Source organism: Squalius cephalus, assembly GCF_949319135.1.
Source record: "Squalius cephalus genome assembly, chromosome: 5".
NCBI classification, from domain to species: Eukaryota; Metazoa; Chordata; class Actinopteri; order Cypriniformes; family Leuciscidae; genus Squalius; species Squalius cephalus.
In genome coordinates this window covers 33,916,284-33,932,303 of record NC_137126.1, presented here as the reverse complement: position 1 = coordinate 33,932,303, position 16,020 = coordinate 33,916,284, and the positions used below count along the sequence as shown (strand labels likewise).

Below are 16,020 nucleotides of genomic sequence, written 5' to 3'. Positions count from 1 at the left end.
AGCCGAGGACAACTGAATACAGAAGAGACTACAGAAATAATTCTTCCCTGGCTTTATGTCTCAGGTCACAGAGTTATGTGTAAAGAGGTCAGCCTACCCTGATAAAACATCACTGCTGAAGTATTGCTGTAAAAAAAAGTCTTATCTTAGCTGTCTGTGTGATCTTACAGGCCAAGGACTTGCCTCAAAGAATAAGTAATGGGTCTTCATCATTAACAATAAATATTCCCCACCTGCAACAACAGCTCAAAAGTTCAGCACAATAACAATCTTAAAGATCCATGAAATCACTTATTTCCTGGGTTAATGCATTTCCTTTTATAAAAGGGAAGTTATATCTGCTAAAAAGTCAATTTTGTCAACTTTTAGAAGGATGCTAACTTATGTCTTCAAAGCTAATAGATAAGGAGGCATGAAACCCCAATTTTGATTTCATGGAGCTTACTGAAATAATTAAAATAATTAATAAAAATCAGATCTGCATTAAAAATCTGTACAGAAATATGAGGTGGTCAGAGTTGTTAATGCATGTGCTTCAGACACATTGAGCCTTGTATCCCAAATCAATTCCATGTCTCTCAACCAATAATTTCCTGTCACTTTTCACTGTTCGTCAATAAAAATAGGCAACAGGTCCAAAAAATAAATATGAGACTGAACTTACAATAAAAAAACAAACATGAGCCCTCTAAACCAACATACATCTTAACAAACGCAAATTCCTGATATAATAGCCCTTATTTACAGGAGATTTCCTAAATCTTACGGGTTCAATCTTTACATTAATAGGAGAATTTATAGGCTTAACTAATTATCTTAAACAGCCAATTCTAAAGATTTCATTGGTCATGTCAATCACAGTGCTGATTGCCTACACAATGCTACAGCAAACACTAACCCCTAACCCAACACCCTAACCTTAAACAATGAAATTAGCTGCAGGGTGGGATTTGCGCTGAACTGGTTTGGGACATGATATAACATGATATATTTGTCATTATTGACTTTCAAAAAGCCAAAACAGGCTAAAAGTGATTTATACTTGTTCAGATGTTCTGAAATACCCTACAGACCAGCAAAAATCTTGATAAACAGAAAAACAATCATTTCTTTATGGAAAGTGCCTTAGTGGCAGGTTTTGTTAAAGTAAACAAAAACCCATGCTTGGCGATTCCTTCAAGAGAAAAAATTGCATGTGCTCCTGCGAATGAGGAGTTAGCTGTGAAAATAACAAAGGGAAACCTGCCTGAGATGCTAGTAGCAGTGCAGGTGCTATGGAGAGAGTGAGAGAGAAAGAGCTCTGCTAATTGGTAGATATTTAATCTAAACCCCTCCCTGCAAACCTAACGCCCTGCTCTCACTCAAAACACACCGACACTTGTCAGACTGAAGCCCCCCACAGTGTCTCAGTGATGTGCCTCAACAGGAGGCAGCGATAGAATGTCTATAAGCCTCTTCAACTGCTCTCAGCTTAAACCTCAAAGGTTTTTCACAGGCAAACCCCTCCGAACAAAACATTGTGTTGTGCACGGCTGCTGAATCACACCGGTAAAGATGCATTTATTGATATCTTTTTTCACAAAGGACTGAATGCACATAAACTGAAGCTGCCGTATCTACTGCGGATATTTGATATTTAAAAATGAAAATTCTGTCATCATTTTTTCACCCTTCTGCAGAGAATTCAAGATGTTTTGTAATTTCTTGTATTGACTATATGCAAGTCAATAGGCTCCAAAGAAGTGTTTATGTTCCTTAGAAGAAAGACAGTCCATTAAAATGTTAATTTATTAATTTTGATATTAATTTTTGATATTGAATATTTACTATATCAAATATTTAATATTATAATTAATTGCAACTATTTAAATAAGAACATGTTTCTTAGCATAATAGTATGCTGCGGTATTAAAAATTAAGGAGCCCCACACGACACGCAGGAAAAAATTATGTATATCATGGCCACAAATTAACAAGTCATTTCCATGACTTCCTAATATGTCAGCATGTTTTACTAACGTAATTCGTATGCTCAGTTATGTTCTGTTTTGGTTTCGTTTCTATGTGTTCTGTTCCTGTTTTGCCTTTGCTAGTTTGTCCCCTTGGTTTTTGATTGCGTCCTCATGTGTTCCTTACATTACGTTAAGTTATGTTAATTATCCCCGTATGTATTTAAGGTCTGAGTTTCCTTCATTCTAATGTCCGGTATCGTCAGTATTAACTATTCCGGTATCATCGAAATTAACAATCTCCTATGTTTTTCAGTTGTGGATTTAAAAAAGACTGTTTCCTTACTTCTTTGTCGTACACTTCTCTACAACCCACCGTGACAGAATACCGGACCGAGAATAAATTGTTTTAGCTGCGTTTTTTTCTTTTCCCCCTTACAATGGATTTACCTGTGGTTCAGTTGTTCTGCCTCAAGCAGAAGAACCACTCACTGGAGGACCACACAAGGGACTTTTTAGATATGGTGTGCCTAACCCACCACCCGGTCCAGGGCACGCCTCCAAGTGAACGGTCCTTGGGGGAATTTCGCCGCACATGTGGAGTGGGTGCTGGTGAATAAGGGATCGGCATTTACCATCTGCTCCGCTGAGGATGACATCACCAGCCCCAGAGGCCATCCAGCCACCGCCCACACACTGCACGGACATGATGCCAGAGCCCACCATAGACGGAAAGCCTGAGTCAGCCATGATGCACGAGCCAGTGCCAGAGAAGAGGACTGAGCCAACCATCGCCCAGAAGCCCGAGCCCCACAAAGAGTCTGGCAAGGTGCGTGAGCCGGCAACACTGTGCGTCGTCGTGGGACAGCTCGTGGAGTACGAGGGCATGGAAGGAACTCTTTGCTAAGGGTGAGCTGCAGCTGGTCTCTACTAATTTTTGTTATGATTTGGAAGAGGATGTTTCTCTGATCATCCCGTCCCCGCTGGTCCTGCCCAGCTCCAAGTATCCTGTGTCTCTGCTGGTTCCACCCAGCTTCAAGTCTTCTGGGTCTTCAGTTTCTTGCCCATCTCAAAGTCTCCTGTTTCTCCAGAGATCCCTCCCTCTCCCGCCTCCTCTTCCAAAGCCAGCCAGCCCGTCGGCCCCGCCTCCGCTGGTTCACGTCAGCTCCTCCCTGGTATAATGCATCTGGCTCCGTCTTACCTACGGGTCGACCTGGGTCCTCAGTCACACCAGCTCCACCTCAGTCCTCTGGCACCCTGGCTCCACCTTGGACGCTCATCACTGCGGCTCAGCCTCCAGGACCATCGATGTTGCCCAGCCTCATCAGCTCTCCATCTGCACCCTGGTCTCCTCTTCCATTGGCTCCATCGTCCATCGTTCCATTGTCAGCCAAGTCTCCACCATGGCTTCTCCCTCCCTCAACTCTACCATGGGCCATTATTCTGGCTGCTCTCTGAGTCCCTGCCAGGCTACTCCTGCTCAAGGATCGTCCCACCATCATCGCCCTGGTCTCTCCATCTGTGTTCCCTTTGCTAGTTTCTCTCCTTGTTTTTTGATTGAGTTCTCACAAGTTCCTAGTTATGTTAATTATGCCTGTATGTATGGAGTTTCCTTCGTTCTAATGTCTGTTATCGTCAGTATTAACGTCAGTGCTTATGTGGTTGTGTTTATATTACTCCTATGACCTCCTGTGTTTTAACGTTGTGGATTTAATAGAGACCGTTTTGTTCCTTACTCCTTTGTTGTGCGCTTCATTACAACCAGAATGTGACAACTAATTTGTTCTATCGTTTTAGTAAAATCAAAACGAGGTAACTAATAAGTTCAATGTGGCCACGATTTACTAAAACAAGGGAATAAATTAAGTTGTGTGAACAAATTCTTAATTCGTGGCCATGATATAAAAAACAAATGAATGAATTAGTAAATAGTGGTCACAATTTACTAAAAGGAGAGAACCAATTCATAATGCATGGCCACAATATACATATCAAAACATATAAAATCAACATTCTTATTGAGGATAAAGGAATTTCACTGGCATTGAAATCTGAAAAATGGTATCATGACAACACTAATCTCTAGTTTAAACATTACCAGAGATGAAGGAAATATAGCAACAGTGGGAGACTTGATTCAATATGCTCAGCTTCAATGAAAAGTTCACAATCGTTTGATCCCACACCTCTTGACCTGGTCGATGTGCTAAAATATGCACAGAACTCACTTTCCTCTATGCCATCAAATAGATCACAACATGATACATACATAGAGCAGAGAGAATCCACACAGAGATCACTCACAAATGAGCTCATCACCTTGTTTTAGACACTGACAAACTCAAAGCATTTGACACTGTCCTCATCAATTAATGATATCCACGTGTATAGGCCAACATCAAGGGAGGATTGCAACACCTTGAATGTCTAAAATACTGCATCTCCCTCCAAGCAAATTACTTCAGTCACTCACAGGAACACACCAATATTGACAGGTAAAGGTCCTTTGTGGCAACCACAGACACCCAATCTGCTCTCAGAGAATCAAGAGAGAGCGAATCAGGATATTGCTTTAAGAGGTGCAACTGCAAAATCTAAATTTCTTTAACAGGAAGGTGGAATAGACACAGTGAAGACGGTTACTCAATGCAGTAAAAGGGATCAATACATATACAACATCTTTACAACATACAGTTGGGTACACATAGGGAGTTAGAACTAGATTATAGAACGAAAAAAGAAGACAGAGCTCCAGTAATAGGAATATTAACATTTTTCGAGGGAACATGACTCAATTACTCCTCAGACTGCAGTGATCAAATAGGACGAAGCAAAAGCAAAAGCTCTGGAAAGATGGTGTTTAAAACTTCAGCTTGTTTCTTGACGTTGTGTTAGAAGCAGCAGAATATTCCATACCACCTACACAACCCTTAACAGATGGAGGAGTAAAATATAAAGTAAACACATATATTTCAAGAAAAAAAGACATTAAACTACCAGCTAGTTTCGGACTCTCAAGCTTTCATAGTCCATCCTTAAATGCAGCGTTTTCATTTTCTGCATTTCGGTTTGACCTTTAATGTTATCTTATACTGTTCTTACATTTTTCCTAAACGGCAGCCCATTATATTAATATAATATAAATTGTTCAATATGGCTTATTAAAGGCCTAGTTGACAACAACAAACTGTGCTCACATTGTTCCAAATAAATGTGGGTAACCGTGCAGCAATTGTATAACCAAGCCAATAACAGCATAATGAAAAAATTAATGTTGTGTAAACATTTGCATTTGTCACTAATGTTCATCTGGCGACTCAAATTTGAGTTTGAGCATCAAATTTATCCAAATGCAATACATTTCCTCTACATAATATTCAAAGCCCTCCTCAGGATCCTTTTCTATGGGAGCCCAGAGAAACACAAGGCTGCGAACATAATGGTCCTCCAGGGAACCCATGCAGCTCATTAAGAGCGACTGATCTAAGCAGGGAACCCCAGCGGCCATTCGGTTCATCGCAGCATCAACAGCAGCATGATCCCTGGCCATCACCACACCCCTCACCCACTAAAGCTGGTTGGAACGAGGAGAGAGGGAGAGAAGGAGTGCGCCGCTCGAACACACAGCCATAAAGAAGAGTGGTGTAGCAAAGCCATTCCCTTACTGTTTGGTTCAATACAGTATTGATCGAGATGTGAACCCAGAGAGTCAGATATATTCTCTTATTAGCAAGTCCAAAGATCTTACTGGAGGCACATTAGAGCTGTGAGACTGGATTAAGGGGGGAAATACTACTCATTTTATTATCATTATTATTAAAATTAATGTATTACATAATTTTTATTTTTTTATTATAAACTGTACTGATAGGACCCTATTAATTCCTGTGAAACAATCCTGAGTGTAACAAAAAACTGACACCAAGTCCTATCCAGATGATATATGCTCCATGATAATGTGCAATATATTTACATGAAACTGTCAAGTTTCTGTATTGTAGTGTGTAACATTTATGGTGTCTTCATTATTGTTGTTGTGTTGTTATGTGCGGATGCACTGTAAGGTTTGCTAATTAATTTCATTGTATAATATATGCAATGACAATAAAAGGAATTGAATTGAATTAAATCCACAACAAACGCAACATTTTGTCAGTCGTTTCTATTTCTCTAGTGTCGCACAGGACAGCCCCGCCCACAATCCAAGCTCATTGAGCCTAAAAAGCAAAAATTGACAAAGAGTGATTGATTGTGGAGGCTAAAAAACATTTAATACTATACGACAAATCCCTGAAGTTCAATCAGGAAAACCATACAAAGGATGCCATCTGAAGAAGCATCTCATAATATATACAATCTCATACATACGTGATTTATAGCATACTCTGATAATCGAACAGCAGTCTGGGATTGAAACATGGATCAATAAGTCTTGACTGAGACTGATCATACTCCTGAACCACTAAACTGCAGACCCTTTTAGGGAATGCTCTGATTGTGATTATTACCATATTATACCATCTTGCCCCCCTTTAATGAAGCAAATCCATTTCTTGCCAGACATATTATGATCTGGATGATGGACCCTCCTGTACTAAAGGTGACAGAGACTGCTTAATCAACTGACTTCCACCAATAAAATACTAAGGAAATAGGTGAACAGAGTGAATATTATATATATCATTTTTATATATTAGTAAAAACAACACTAAGTATAATATAAATATATATTTGTGGATACTGGTATACGTTTTAGATGTATAATAAATGTATAGATGTATATAAAATAAAGCCACCATATTATATACATGGTTTTATTTGATAATATGATTGATATATACAGTATATATATATATAAAGCAAGTTATTTATTTATATATTTTATACACATGGAAATACATATTCACCTTTTGCAAATATCAAATTCACACATATACTGTAAATATTAAGGGATATTAATGTCTAGTTTAAGAGACACGCTGTTATAATGTGACTTCTGTATGTCTGTTATAAATAAACTCCACTGGCTGCCTCAGATGTCCAGAGGCAAATAGACAGCTCTATATCCCGGGGCTTTCTGCACAGCCTCTTCCGCTGCAGGAACAGAACTGCTTCCACTAAATCTGTTTATTGCAGAGAGGTGATGGGCTGACGTAAGCCTCTGTGGATGGACAAAACAAATCTCCCTGCCATTAGGCAGAGAAAGGCAGGACACTCCCTAGTGGTGCCAGTAACTATACAGGGACCAGCATCAGTGTAACACCATGCCCGTCACGGCACAGTGCCCCAGGATGAGCGCACATCCCTGAGGCCTGTCAACCAGTGCAGTGGAGCCAGTCATGTTGTCCATTTTAAATGACATCACCTCTTCCTTCAATATAAAATGAGTCTGCTGGTGGTCCTCCATTGAGATACTATTACAGTTTTTATTCATATTTTCCATTTTCATTTTGATTTGAAAGTTTTAGTAATTTTGCTGTGTGTTTTTGTCATTTTATTCGTTTTTTTGTTGTTGTTGTTATTTCAGTTTTAGTTACTTTAGCAGATCAAGTTAAAGAGGCCATATTATGTTCTTTTACAAGGTCTTGTAAAGGTCCACTAGAATAAGTTTTCATGCTTAAATGTTCAAAAAAATTATTTCTCATATATTATACATTTTTGCAGAGCACAATGTGCTCTGATTGGGTGGCTGGACCAGTGTGTTGTGATTGGTCAACCGCTACAATCATGTTTCGGAAATGTCACACCCCTTTTACCATAAATGTGAGTTTCAACACACTGCTCAAGCAACTCAACCAGGCTTTTTTTTTTTTTTTTTTTTACAAATGCCTTGGGCGGTAATTAATGAGGAATACTGTGAAGGTACGTTCCCGGAAGAAAACTCAAGACTACAATCGAGGCGTTTCAAGGAGTTCAGAAACAGAGCTTACTGATATAGAGAATAACTCCATTTAAAGCGGACTTTGTAACTTTGCAGACATTTTTCATGTTTAAACATCACACACACTTGAAAATGTAAAAAAGAAAAAGAAAAACATAATAGGTCCCCTTTAACCTAAATGAAAATGAGAATTGTTGCCTTGCCAATTAGCTGAAATAAAATGTTTTTTATATTTTTATTTTATTTCAGTTAACATGTATTTCATTTCAGGTAATGGAACTGTTTTTATGGTTTTAGTTCTAGTTTACTATAATAGGCTTTCTAAACAAGAAAACAGGTCTCACTGCATCCGCTTGTCGGAGAAAGTGTTAATGGCAGTACGAACCGACGGCGACTACACTTTTAAGGTAATCAGCTAACCAAGCTAGGTCTTTTTATTGTTGCCGTTCTGTTTAATTTAAATATCTAAATGTTAGCGAGAAGAATAAAAAAAAACTGTTAGATATCAATTTGCTTATGCAATGGACTTCGTTTATGCTCATCTTTGCTCACTCCTTCGAAGGCATATTGAGTAAAACGGCTCTAAAGAAGCACATAAAAAGCACGTCGGTGTATGAATGAGTGAGTGAATGGGTGAATGTGAGGCTATATGTAAAGCGCTTTGGTGGCCATAGGTCTGTGAAAGCGCTATATAAATGCAGTCCATTTACCATAAAAAAGACCTGAACCGGAAGCTATTCGACCTGTTTTACAGAATACAGAAGTTTATGCGCATAACCCCCATAAACCTGCTACTAACCAATAATTTAACTAATACCTAGTGAAAATAGCACTGCACTATCCCTGTATTAGAAAATACCTTGTGATCTGACTTTTCTTCAAATATTTGAAATGCAAATGCACTGCAACTAAATAACTGTAATGCAATAATCACCATGTAAGTTCAATAGTACCAGGAACAAATAAAGCTGGATCCTGGTATTGAAATTCCTATGTTGCCTCTCACAAAACCATCTAACAATGCAAATCCATTTCAGAAACACTTCAAAAACAACCAAAACGAATAGAGCCATATCTCTAGGCAAATACGATGCAGACAGTAGCAATCATCTACACCAGAGTATAACTGCTATAAATAAGGATCAGAATGTCCCCGCTGTATTCCTTGCTGGATATGAAGTAGCTCCCTCTACACCCCATTACACCTCTAAAGTACCAGCCCGGTTGTAATATTGGAGCGCAAGCCAGACCCCGTGCATACAGACCCCTGGTCTGACTGCAGGCTAGATTCCCAAACATAATTTATCTATGTACAGGACCTCCGCTACACTGCCTGTGCTAGGGCCAAGCAGTCCAATTTGCTTCTCCACTCAGTTCCACTGTGGTTTTTGTCAACGACAGCATTAAAACCAGAGCCGATCCTGACCTCCCTGGGGCCCTAAGCAAAATTCTGTCAAGGAGCCCCCATACCTGACCCATGAGCCATGTAAACCATTTGCCATTGCCACACAGTCACACCTGACACCCCAGTGCTCCCACTCCTTTAACTAGTACTAATGAAAATGTAATGTATATCAAAAATAGACATTGTTACTAGAAAATGTCATTCTTAATATCAAGAATTCACAATTTAAATAGTACAAATTTAATTATTGATATCAAAAATGCATCCTGTGGATGAATAAAAGCTAAAATGGCTTGCCATAGCATGTCACTGTGTTTTAATTGATAAAAGCAATACTTGATACTTATCACAAATCACGCCCTTATTGTACTGGTCCCCACAGATGTTTCTGCTGGAAAGTGCGAGATTCATTTCGTGCACGCGCATATATGTACACGTTAACGCGCGACGCGGTTATCTTTCCGAGCGGCAGTTTATAAACAAACACCATTGCCCTTTGTCGTTTATCAAACGTAAAAAATAGTTGTATTTCACTCTCACTTTTTTTTGTCAGGCACAAAGTCACAGAACAGCCCTGGAAGTGGCTGGCATTAGCAAGCAAGACACAGAAAGAGCAAAAGATGCACTGCCCAGAAGGGTTAGATAGTCAGACAGACTAAAGAGAGATGCACATCAACTTAACTTTACTGTTCTTTGCTGACATCAAACGTGGAGAGGAGATAACACAAGTCTGCCTGATTGCAGTTCCCGCAATTTACTCTCATGGTGTGTTTTTTTCTCTCTCTCGCTCTCTTTCATGACCAGAAGGATAGTTCCGCTTAATTTTCTCATCGATGTTGTAAACTTTGATTGACGCGCTTTGACACGAGGGGGAGGCGGGGCCATGAGTAATTTGCGGGGTCCAACGCAACTTGCGTAGTGTGCGTATAGGGCTGATCGGCTCTGATTAAAACTACAAAACAATTGCCTATTTTCTTTTTCATGTCACAGACCATGGCCATATGCTTTATAAATACTGCTTTCCTTTGGTTTAAGGTTTGTCATTTATATAAAAACCATTCAGTAACCATTCAGTGAGTCGCAATTTGAAGAATATTTGAACTTACCCCGTCAACACAACAACAAAATCCATAACATTCCACCCATTGCGGAGGTAGGAGCCTTTATGAAAAGCAAAGCCTAGAGCGATAATCTTGATCCCGGCCTCGAAGCAAAATATTCCGATGAAGTAGGGTTCAGTGTCATCCTGTCATGATTGAGGAGAGACACAAGCAGTTATTCATACAAATTAAGACACAAGATGCAAGTTTACAATAAAACGAAGTATAAAGAGGAACATAAATCTCTCAGTGGCAAGCGCACTGAATATTTTACAACTTTCATTAAACTGTTGTTCTTCCACAGAACACTGAAGCAGTGTTACTGAATACAGTAAAATATAGCAAATTAAAGTTGGAGAATGGGGAGCCATTTACTATTTCTCAGTATATTCTATATTCTCAGTATAACTATTCAAAGCAAACCTATAATAACAGAGCATCTAAAAATTGCAGTTCATAAGTGAAGCACATATTCAATACCCTGACTATATGGAAGTAAATGACAAATGTTGAGACAAAAACAAATCAAATGTTGAGAAATAAAGAAATATACATGAAAAGAATAACACAGAATGTTCAAGAAGAGTTTTAGCAGACAAGACAGTTCATTTTTAAGTTTACTGTCCTCTTTTATTATATACACTGATCAAAGCAAATCAAATCTCAAGCACCAACAAAGAAGATCTGTGGATCAATTTAGGAGGACGGTTAAAGTATTGACCGTTGAATGACTGACAGCAACTCACAAAGGATCGATGTGTCTGCTAAATGAATCACATAAATGAGGGCAACGCAAAATGTTGACCTACAGTAACAACTGCTACTTACAAAACCTTTGGTGAAACAATTAAAAGTTTCTAAAGTAAAAGCTTTCTGCACCTGAACAGAATCATTCTGATTTTATATGGTAATGCTGCAAAAGAGACTAATACATAAACAGCTATTATAAAATTGCAGTGTGATTAATGAGGGAAAGTCCAACTCACCAGCCGCTTTGACATGGGTGTCTTGTCTAAAGCTGGTAAATGCTGCTCTAAGCCCAGTACAATGCAGTTTGCTATGATGGTGGCGAGAATCAAGTACTCAAATGGAGTGATGGTGTTAAGGAAAGAGTCCATGGGATACAAATAGTTTGAATTCATTCACAGCAATAACATGATCATCGAGCAATTTTGGAAGCTACGGCAAAAATCAATAAAGGGCAGTATAAAGAACAAATAACGTAAATCTATTCACTTCATAGTGTGAACCACTGAGACTTAAAATGCACCATACTTTAACTCCAATATAATTTTTTTATTAACAAGAATTACTGATGAAAATGACCTCACTTCATCTCAGGTACCGTATGGCTCAGTCAGGAGCTGTGTGAACAGCATCTTTCCTCGCAAAGCTGCTGGTTAGTGGGGAGGAGGATAATTATTTCCTGTGGCACGTCAGACTAGTAGACTCATTGTAGCCTGAGCATAAAGACATTCATTTCATGAATTATCCTCCCTTAGTGCTGATACATGAGAACTGGGACAAAACAGGCAGCAAAATTGGAAAAAAAAGGTTTATGTATCAAAAAAAGTACTTTGGATTCATTTTGTTTAGAGGTATTCATACGTTTGGGTACAATTTCCATTTCTCACAAAATGTGTTTTAGCCACCATTATGGTTCTAACTGATTTTCAGCTCAATCTGATTGAAATTTAATTGGATTCATTCACAGGTGAGGTTGGCAGGTGAAGTTGCGAGATACGTTTTGATATCTCAATAGTCAATGATTAACAGTGGTTTGTTTAATGAAAAAACTCATTACTTAACTGTCTATGACTACAAAGAGAAATTGATCACATATTTAACATTTGATTTTTTTTTTCAGTCTATGTTGGACTTAACAATACAGCAAAGTTGGACAGCAAATGTGAAGCCTGCTGCAAATAGAAACATTTTGCCAGTAAATAAGCATTTAAAATTTCGCCTTATTTGTTCATTAAGTTTTAAGTTAACAAAATCGAAATGTTCATTCTAATATTTATTCTAGGGTGGTAAACTATTCAGGCTCCATCACTTAGGCTTTTCCCTGGACGAGTTTTAAACACGTATGCGTTTCAGCACCTTGGAGAGCGACTAAAACAGCCCCCGAGCAAACTCCTCCACGTCAAAGGGAAATGCTCAATTTCGCCAAATCATTCAGATTCGGAACAATCAAAATTTGAGGACCGTCGGCTGGGCCTCGGAATGATTATTAGCGCCCATAACGTTTAAGCACTAAACTGTTCCGCTTAAATTGGCTAGACTATCAACTTTATTGCTTTTGGACTGTTTCCTGCGACATAAGCTGCGAATGCTCAGACTAGCAGCAGGTATATCTCAGTTACTTTATGACTGGCTGGTATTCCCAGAGGCAATTCTCCTGAGACTGCACAGCAATTTAGGCAGCCCAATGCAAGAGCTGTTCTGGTTGCCATGAGCGACAGAGACCGAGTCTCGTTTCCTGACTGAAAAGAATCAATACCGCAGTGACTGGATGAGAAAAGGACAAAAACAATAAAAAGTCTAAATGGCATTTCACGTCACGAGACTTATCCTACAGATATTATACATCAAATTTACATTCCGCATGCTAATCGCAAATATAAAGTAGGCTACTTAAAGCCAATCTGAGCTATTTTCCGGGGACACGTATATCGAAACCAACTGACCCCTCTTGTAATGTTTGCTTCATCAGCGAGACACCACCCTGCATAGCCTACTGCATGTCATTTCAATCCAATAAGAGTAAACGTAACCGAAACAACTTTTACATAACTTATGTTGGATAAAACGATACCTATATTTCCGCCAAACTTTTGCGAGCTTAACTAGCATATTAATAAATGTAAAAAAAAATAATAATAAAAAAAAAACACTGATAGGTGAACCCGAATTACTGCTGATTACAAAGTCTACAAACTGTTTTTTTTTTTTTTTTACAGTCACATTAGGCTATTTTACCCTCTTACAAGTGCCTGTGATTTGTGTAAAGGATATGGCCACTCTGTTATTTTCTTTGCATATTTCCGAATGATATTATCTTCGCTGAAGATGAAAAGGGATCTGTTGACTGTTAAGCAGTTCTGTTTGACCGGTATTGGGTTGTATATGGCCATTGTCCGGGCTCTTTGGGCCATTGTTTGCTTATAGACCCTCGGTCCGGGCGGGGGGCCTGGCTGCCGGATGGTCCCTCTGACTGGACCCGCTGGAGAGCCACCGCCTCCATACCGGGTCGGGAGATCGTCTTCGAAGCGAGCCATTCTAGAAACGCGCAGGTTTGACTATAGAAATCCAAATTCACATCAGACAGAGTGTAAGTTAGAAGCATCACAACGCGCGATGTAGTCCCAGCCACGAGTTCTTCTCATCCGTACAGGTCTGGCACCCACAAGAGCTTGTTCAGCCAGAGTTGCTTAAAGTATTCCAGCCATTCAGAGCACATCTAAACGCATCTCTGTTATGAACCGAACGCCAGTTAAAGTTTGTCGCTCCACGTTACACAATCCATCAAAAAGCGACCGGTCATTTCCAATAAAGATCCTTTTCACGCCTCACTCGAAGGATTTAGATAATAAGCCATTTCATGAAATAAGTCCTATCAGAAAAGGTGCCTTTACAAACTGTGTCGCGATTGAATGGAGTCAAGCCCACAGATTGTAAGATCCCGCTCCCTCTGCGCGCGATGCTGATGCAGATGCTTCGATGTTTTCCTCCGATCTTGCCTGCACTCTTCGCTCTAACAGATGATGACACGCGCAGTCCGTCGCCCTCGTGCTTTTATCGTTGAAATGAAAACGAGCGAAGGACATTAACACCTTTTTTTTCCACTAGACCGTAGCCTGGCGATGAAATTTTAACCAATTTCTGCAGCCGCTGGTTCTTCTGAATCAGATCACGTGACTGTGTGGCAGCCTGTCAGTGGCTCCACCTGTACCGCTACAGTCTCCATGGCACTGGGGCAAGAGGGGGAAATACAGCGTGTCCTCTTCTTCCACACCCCAGCAGTTCATTAAACAGTTACTTAAATGGGTTTAATGGCTACTTTAAAGCAAGTTAACAAGAATCCGGCACATTATGTGCATCTGCAGCTGCACTTCCCACAACTGTAAACAGATCGTTGATTTATAAAGGGTGGAACCGGTGTTGGGTGGGGTAAATCAGGACATTATCTCGTGACGGACGCCTTTCGGAGGCTCTTCGATCTCTTTCAGATTTACATTAACCCTTCAGTAGAGCTGAAGCCTACTCTGTTTGTACCCTAAACCCCGGTTTTTGAGACATTGTATCCCACGGGAATTTCTAATGGGTTTTCGATTTGACTACATTTTGCTCTATAGGCTACATGCCGTAGGCATATTTATGTGCTTGATCAATCACCTTTGTAGCCTACTCGTTTTTAAAGCACACATGCAGTGGATTTGAGTTTCAGATATGGCTGCATGACATTTATGTGGTAGAACAAAACGTTAAATTTACTTTAAAAAATACTTTGCTAAAAAAAAGTGCATTTTTTAAGTTTCTTGTGCTTTGTTTAATCAAATTAAAAATACAGTAAAACAGATATGTTGTAAAATATAATTACAATTTTAAAAAATCTATTTCAATGTTTTAAAATGTAATTTATTCCTGTGATGGTAAAGGCAGCAAATACTCTACATTAGTCTGCTTAACCCTCTGGGGTCCTTCGGGTCCAAATGGACCCGAAGCGTTTAAATTAAAAAATGTAAAAAATCATAGCTTCATCGGAATGATCCGAAATTTGGTGACTTTGTTGGTACTTGGTATATGAACACCCAAAAAAATTGGGGACAGGATTTGAATAGTCTAAGTGGTTGTAAAAAAAATAGTCACACTCAGGACCTTCGGGTCCAAATGGACCCGCCATAGGAAATGAATGGGAAATTGGCAAAAATGTGACAATACAGAGTTTTTTTGTGCGTACAATCTACAAATCAGCCACGATCCAGAAAAAAAGCACACAACAGTGAAGGGGTGAATCTATAAAACATCAAGAGTGCAAAACAGACACATCCACACACACACACACACACACAAACACACTTTTATACACATACACACTAATAAATTCAGATTACAAAAATCTGTTTTGAATTTTTAAAAATCACAGCTTCATCGGAATGTTACGAAACTAGGTGACTTTTATGGTATTAGGTATGTGAACACACAAAAAATATTGAGGTCATGATCCAAGCATGCTAAGTGGTCATCACACTTCTGCTCTTTGGTCAAAAATGGCCCCCATAGGAAATGAATGGGAAATTGTCAAAAATATGAAAACACAGAGGTTTTTTTGCGCATACAATCTACAAATCAGCCAGGATGCAGAAAAAAGGACTCAACAGTGAAGGGGTGAATCTCTAAAACATCAAGAGTGCAAAACAGACACATCCACACACACACACACACACACACAAACACACTTTTATACACATACACACTAATAAATTCAGATTACAAAAATCTGTTTTGAATTTTTAAAAATCACAGCTTCATCGGAATGTTACGAAACTAGGTGACTTTTATGGTATTAGGTATGTGAACACACAAAAAATATTGAGGTCATGATCCAAGCATGCTAAGTGGTCATCACACTTCTGCTCTTTGGTCAAAAATGACCCCCATAGGAAATGAATGGGAAATTGT

At 39.2% G+C, this 16,020-nt stretch overlaps 1 protein-coding gene across 1 annotated transcript in view; it reads right to left on the bottom strand.

Annotated features, from left to right (window-relative positions):
- The window catches only part of cacna1ba (calcium channel, voltage-dependent, N type, alpha 1B subunit, a), a 106,068-nt gene extending 92,319 nt beyond the window's left edge, over positions 1-13,749 (bottom strand). The window contains exons 1-3 of the mRNA XM_079871639.1: positions 13,341-13,749; positions 11,322-11,417; positions 10,342-10,481 (exon numbers count right to left, since the gene is read on the bottom strand). Of these exons, the coding sequence (XP_079727765.1) occupies positions 10,342-10,481; positions 11,322-11,417; positions 13,341-13,616 (512 nt within the window). The 5' untranslated portion in view covers positions 13,617-13,749. The remainder of the gene's footprint in view (positions 1-10,341; positions 10,482-11,321; positions 11,418-13,340) is intronic.
- Between the last annotated feature and the right edge of the window lie 2,271 nt (positions 13,750-16,020).